The sequence below is a fragment of the Colobus angolensis genome, unplaced genomic scaffold (assembly GCF_000951035.1).
Source record: "Colobus angolensis palliatus isolate OR3802 unplaced genomic scaffold, Cang.pa_1.0 Scaffold52, whole genome shotgun sequence".
In the NCBI taxonomy this organism is placed as follows: Eukaryota; Metazoa; Chordata; class Mammalia; order Primates; family Cercopithecidae; genus Colobus; species Colobus angolensis.
Window position 1 is genome coordinate 357,946 of NW_012118710.1, and position 6,270 is coordinate 364,215.

The following is a 6,270-nucleotide window of genomic DNA, read 5'->3' on the forward strand; positions in this document are numbered from 1 at the left end:
TAGTTTCAAATTGTATTCCCTTATGTCCCCGCATCAATTTATTTATTTTTTTAATGGAGATGGGGTGTTCCTATGTTGCCCAGGTTGGTCTTGAACTCCTGGGCTCAAGCCACCCACCTGCCTTGGCCTCCCAAAGTGTTGGGATTATAGACATGAGCCACCGTGCCTGGCCCCTGTATCAGTTTTTAAAAATTGTTTCCACCTTTCCGCCCCCTAGTGCTGCTGGGCCTGCAGGTCTCTGTTCCACAGGATGGAGTTTGTTAAAGTTGTTAAGAATAAGGCCTACTTTAAGAGACACCAAATGAAATTTAAAGATGACAGGATGGTAAAACTACTATGCTCAGAAATGCTTGGTAATACAGGATAAAAATAAATACAACACACCCCAATATAGGATGATAGTTCATGTAACAGAGATATGATGTGTCAGATTGCTTATGCCTGTATAGAGGGGGATATGATAGCCTGCGCAGCATATGCACATGAACTGCCAAAATATGGTGTGAAGGTTGGCCTGACAAATTATGCTGCAGCGTATTGTACTGGCCTGCTGCTGGCCCATAGGCTTCTCAATAGGTTTGGCATTGGACAAGATCTATGAAGGCCAAGTGGAGGTGACTGGCAATGAATACAATGTGGAAAGCATTGATGGTCCACCAAGTGCCTTTACCTGCTATTTGGATGCAGGCCTTGAGAGAATTACCACTGGCAATAAAGTTTTTGGTGACCTGGATGGAGTTTTGTCTATCCCTCACAGTACCAAATGATTCCCTGGTTATGATTCTGAAAGCAAGGAATTCAATGCAGAAGTACACCAGAAGCACATCATAGGCCAGAATGTTGCAGATTACATGCGCTACTTAATGGAAGAAGACAAAGATGCTTACAAGAAACAGTTCTCTCAATACATAAAGAATAGCATAACTTCAGACATGATGGAGGAGATGTATAAGAAAGCTCATGCTGCTACAGGAGAGAATCCAGTCTATGAAAAGAAGCCCAAGAAAGAAGTTAAAAAGAAGAGGTGTAACCGTCCCAAAATGTTCCTTTCTCAGAAGAAAGATCGCATAGCTCAAAAGAAGGTAAGCTTCCTCAGGGCTCAGGAGCAGGCTGCTGAGAGCTAAACCAAACAATTTTCTATGAGGATTTTTTGGATAAAGACAATAAACTTATGGACAGAAAAAAAAAAATTGTTCCCATTGCAGTTCAGCATAAATCAGTGACCTGTAATTCTTGTCCACCTTCACACATATCCAGCTTGTTAATCTGCTGACAGATTGGATACATCCTGGGAGCTTGCCGATGGTATTCTGTCCATAATTTCAATGCAAAATGTAATTCAGAGTTGATGCTGATGAGAAGTGACAGTACAGCTAAGTCAAAAGCATAAATACTGGATAGTCTTTGGAACCTTGGATTTTCCTTCTGCTATAGCACAAATAACCCTTTAGATTTGGATCTGAACTTCTTTCTAAGCACATGACTGATGATGAATCTGAAAAGACATATTTATAAGTAAAGGAGCAGGCAACAACAGTTTATGGAGGGGATCATTTCAGGAAAGGCAAGTAGTTCCAGGTCATTGGCACTGTGAGGCAAAGTCTAAAAGGGAAGAAGAATCAGATGAAAGGCCTTTTGTATGCTATGATGTATTTGGGTTTTATCAAGGTAAAGAGAAAATATTATTTAGTTATTTGAATGACAAGATCAGATAACTATTTTCAAAAGAATATTTTGGCCACAATCAAGAGAAATGCCTACTGGGAAAGGGAGAAGCATGCAGGAGTGATAGGGAATCACCTGCTTTTCCAGACTTATTTCCCACTCACACCATACCCCTTAAGCAAACTGAATTTCTGACTCCTAGAAAACGTTATACTCTTCATGTCTCAATGCTTTGACACATTTTATTTGTTTAGACTACTGGCCCTCTCACTTATCCCCTGATGAGCTTCTTCAAACTAAACACCTCTTTTCTGAGGCCTGCTGCGATCCAAATAGAATACAAAGTTGAATATCTCTATGATTTTGAATGATCAAATGTATAGATGATAATACAATTATTTTACTTTACATAGGAAGTCACAGAAGTAAGGAAAGGAGGGAGCACAATCAGCTCTGAACTGTGTGGAGTGGGAATGAAAGAAGGGAGCTGACTTGGGATAAAGACAGCATAGGGCTAAAAATGTGGAAAACAGTCCAGTGATACAGATTTGGAGTCACCAATATAAATGGCATTTCAAAGTCAAGAATGGCAAGATTGTCAGGGAAACTACAGAAGTAAGAAAAGAGGGCTAAGGGCAGGCAGACTTCCCGGAACCACAGGTTAATTATCCCTTATCTGAAATGTCTGGGACCAGCATTGTTTCAGATTTTGAATTTTTTTCAGGGTTTAGAATATTTGCATATGCATAAGAAGATATCTTAGGGATATGTGAGGTCCAAGTCTAAACACAAAATTCATTTATATTTCTCATACACCTTACACACATACCCTGAAGGTAATCTTATACAATCATTTTAATAATTTTTTGCATGAAACAAAGTGTTGACCATTTTGACTGCCACCTACCACATGAGATCGGATGTGGAATTTTCCACTTGTGTCATCATGTCGGCAATCATTCAGATTTTAGAGCATTTCAAATTTTTAGATTAGGGATGCTCAACCTATACCAACATTCAAAGGTAAGACAGAAGAAGAGATGAAAGACCAGAAAGAGTGCCACTACAGAAGTCACGAGACTTTCACAGCATGAGCTATGGAGGAATGCCACTGAGAATCCAATAAGATGAGATGTAGGTGAGAGGATTTTCAGAGCAGTGGTAGGTCCAGGCAAGGACTGAACTTCTTAATGAGTAAATGATTAGGTATTAAGAAGTCCAGGCAAGGAATGAAGATTTTTCAAGAAGATTCACTGTAAAGTGAGAAAAGAGAAAAGGTACTAGCTAGAGGGAAGTTAAGATTGTTTTGGTTTTGCTTTTAAGCGCTGAGGGACTTGGACATATTTATAGGCTAAGGAGGGCTGGCACTGAGGCTGATGCCTGGAATCCCATTACTCTGGGAGGCCGAGGTGGGTGGACTATTTGAGCTCAGGAGTTGGGAGACCAGCCTGGGCAACATAGCAAAACCCGGTCTCTACAAAAAACTGAAAAAAAAAGAAAGAAAGAAGGAAAAAAAAAAAAGAAATAAGGTGGATGTGGTGGCATGCGCCTGTAGTCCCAGCCACTCAGGAGGCTGAGGTGGGAAGATCGCTTGAGGCTGGAAGATTGAAGCTGCAGTGAGCTGTGATCATGCCACAGCGAGACCCTGTCTCAAACAAACATACATACATACATAAATATAGGCTAAGGAGAAGCAGGTGGATGTGGAAAGAATGAATAGGATAAGGTCCCTGGTGAGATGAACAAGGAGGACAGGATCCCATGAAGGTGAGATCAGGATCTCACAGGATCAGCTTCAGTCCAACCAGAAGAAAAAATGTGATTCCTTGAACCACATGCATTTCACAGTATGGACTTCATCTGCTGTCTTTCATTATGGTTAAAATTACACCGCATTTCTAGTAATTCGTGTTTGATGATGAGAAAAATACCTATCAGGCTACAGCTACCTGCAATCAGAATTGGGAACTTATCTGAACTGATGCTATAAAGCGCTGCCCACATTCTTCAAGAAATACTGAGTAAGGTATCAGCCTCGATTCTTGCTTTTTTCCCGCTCTTGCAGATGGACCAAATATCCACTGGGCCCTCAGTCCTGTTAACTGCCACACCAAACAGGGTATCCCAGAATGTATGCTAACCGAGAATGCTGCACTGTCCCACCTGTAAGCATTGTACTTGTGGATAGCTTGGCTCACGTTCTTCTCAAAGTTTGCGAGTTCTGAAAGGCAACAGAAGGCTCGGGTGAACAAGAACCACGAGTAAACAAACGAGAACTGTTTTCTGGAAGGGCATGTGGCAGCCTCTAAGATACAGTGACCACCCCTTTCCTTCAAGGGCCAGACCAAAAGCAGCCCAAGCGATGGCCCAGGTGTTGCCGGCAGGACTGACAACCAGCCAGGGGCGCCGGAGGGAGATCCCCACGGAAGACGACCCGCTGCAAGGAGCCAACCCCACCCACTGGACTGTCGGGGTGGGAGAGAAGAAAGGCAGGCGAAGGGGCTGGAAAGAAAGAAGAAAGCCAGCGGGGCCTGGCCCGGTGCTAACCCGTGAGCATGTCGGTGATTCCCCCGTTGAGAGTCTCCTGCGGCGCCTTCCGTTTGCTCATGGCGGCCTGCACCCGAGAACCCCAGAGTGTTCAGAACCAGGGCCCTCTCCCAGCTTGAAGGAGGTACCAGGACTTAGACACGGGTGCAGGAGCAACCCAGCTCCGGCGCGACCGGCGCCACCGGCAGAACAATGGCTGTCCCTGACAGGGGGCGCGGCGCACGGCGCTTGTTGTGACGTCACGCGTCCTGGGCGGGGCGGGACAAGGCGGGGCGGGGCTAGAGGGGCGCGCCGGCGGCCGGTGAATAGAGGGAATCCGGAGGGTTCGTGGACTCGTGGACGTGGACTCGGCGCGGAGGAAATAGGCACCTCGGAATGACAGCCCAGGGGCCTTCCTTTGGGAAGACCTGGAGTTCTGACCTAAGAGATTAAATCTGTTTTCCCAGTGTTTATCTGGCATCCTTTCCTTAGAAGGGAAAGCAGGAGTGCGATCTTGATTCTGAAATACTTGCGCTGGTGGGTTGGCTTCCTGCACATAAATGTGCATTGTAATAGCGACCCAATGCATGGCGCGTTTTGTTCGAGGTCAGAGGCGACTCTGGCGTCACACTGTCAAACCTTTCTCTAACGATACCGGGCAGTCCACATTCCAGTGCAGCCCCTTAGTACCAGGGCGCTGCCGGAGCCCGGCGTGAACCATGGCGTGAACCATGCCGAGAACAGGAGTCCTCCCGCACACAACGTGTTAGTACACCTACCAACCAGTGTCAAAAGATATTTTATTTTTAATTCCCCTGCCTTTGCGGTAGGGACCAAATTAATGAAGAGACCGCAAGAAACGGAGAAGTGTTTTATCTAGATCATGAGCAATGGAACCCTCATTATAGCATGATGACCTACATCTGAGAAATTTACAATCTGCTTGAGAAATGGAAATGTGACATCAGCAATAGTTTATTTTACAAGCGTAACTCCTGGGTTCATATCGAACTGCAATTCCAGGCAATTGCTTTGTGTATCGACAAATTAAAATCTTATTACAAAATGGTATGTAGTTGCTGTAGAGAAATCTGGAAAATGTATAAAAGGAGAAAATGAAAATCAGTGATCTCACCCTACAGCTGAACTATTATTAACATTTTGGGACATACACTTCTAGTCTTCTAACCCAGTCTATTAAAAATTCCCATTATTTTCCAATAAATATTAGTTTCTTTGATTAGCAAGGCTGTGGTGATTGTGTTTCCTTACAATATCAGTGTATATCTTAAGTTATGCTTATTGGAAATCTGTAATTCTTCTTTTTTTGAATTTCCTATTCATATCATTTACTCATTTTTCTAATGGGGGTAGTTTGTTACTAATCTGGTAGATCTTTCTATATATTACTATTTGCCCTTTTTATGGATAGCTTTTGTAGAAATTTTGTAAATGTTTGTATTTTCCTCAATTTAGTACTTGCTTTTTAACTTTATGCCTGCAACTTCTTAACTATCTGATTAGTTAAGCTGCAGTGAGCCATGATCACTCTCATTTATTATCTTTATTCTCACTGTCATTTACATATATGACTTGTCCTAGTTTTTCCCGTTCACATTTTTTTCTGTCCAATCTCTATTCCAGGTGATATTCAGATTATTTTGCTCTGAAGAATTATTCCTCCTTAAATAAAAATGTATTTACCTCTGAATTTTGAAAGTTACAAATGTAGGGAACTGTGGGATCATTTTTACAATTTTCTTTGGTTTTTTTGAGACAGAGTTTCGCTCTTGTCCCGCAGGCCAGAGTTCAATGGCAAGATCTCGGCTCACTGCAACCTCTGCCTCCTGGGTTCAAGTGATTCTCCTGCCTCAGCCTCCCTAGTAGCTTGGATTACAGGATCCCGCCACCCCGCCTAGCTAATTTTTGTATTTTTAGTAGAGATGGGGTTTTACCATGTTGGCCAGGCTGGTCTCAAACTCCTGACCTCAAGTGATCCGCCCACCTTGGCCTCCTAAAGGGCTAGGATTACGGGCGTGAGCCACTGCACCCAGCCCATTTTTACAAATATTATATTTT

General features: G+C 43.3%; 1 protein-coding gene and 1 pseudogene across 1 annotated transcript in view; one reads left to right on the plus strand and one right to left on the minus strand.

Annotated features, from left to right (window-relative positions):
• The window catches only part of POLB (polymerase (DNA directed), beta), a 39,994-nt gene extending 35,564 nt beyond the window's left edge, over window positions 1-4,430 (minus strand). The window contains exons 1-2 of the mRNA XM_011960641.1: window positions 4,213-4,430; window positions 3,829-3,886 (exon numbers count right to left, since the gene is read on the minus strand). Coding sequence (XP_011816031.1) covers window positions 3,829-3,886; window positions 4,213-4,273 — 119 coding nt within the window. The 5' untranslated portion in view covers window positions 4,274-4,430. The remainder of the gene's footprint in view (window positions 1-3,828; window positions 3,887-4,212) is intronic.
• LOC105525123 lies at window positions 239-1,124 on the plus strand (annotated as a pseudogene).
• Window positions 4,431-6,270: the final 1,840 nt, after the last annotated feature.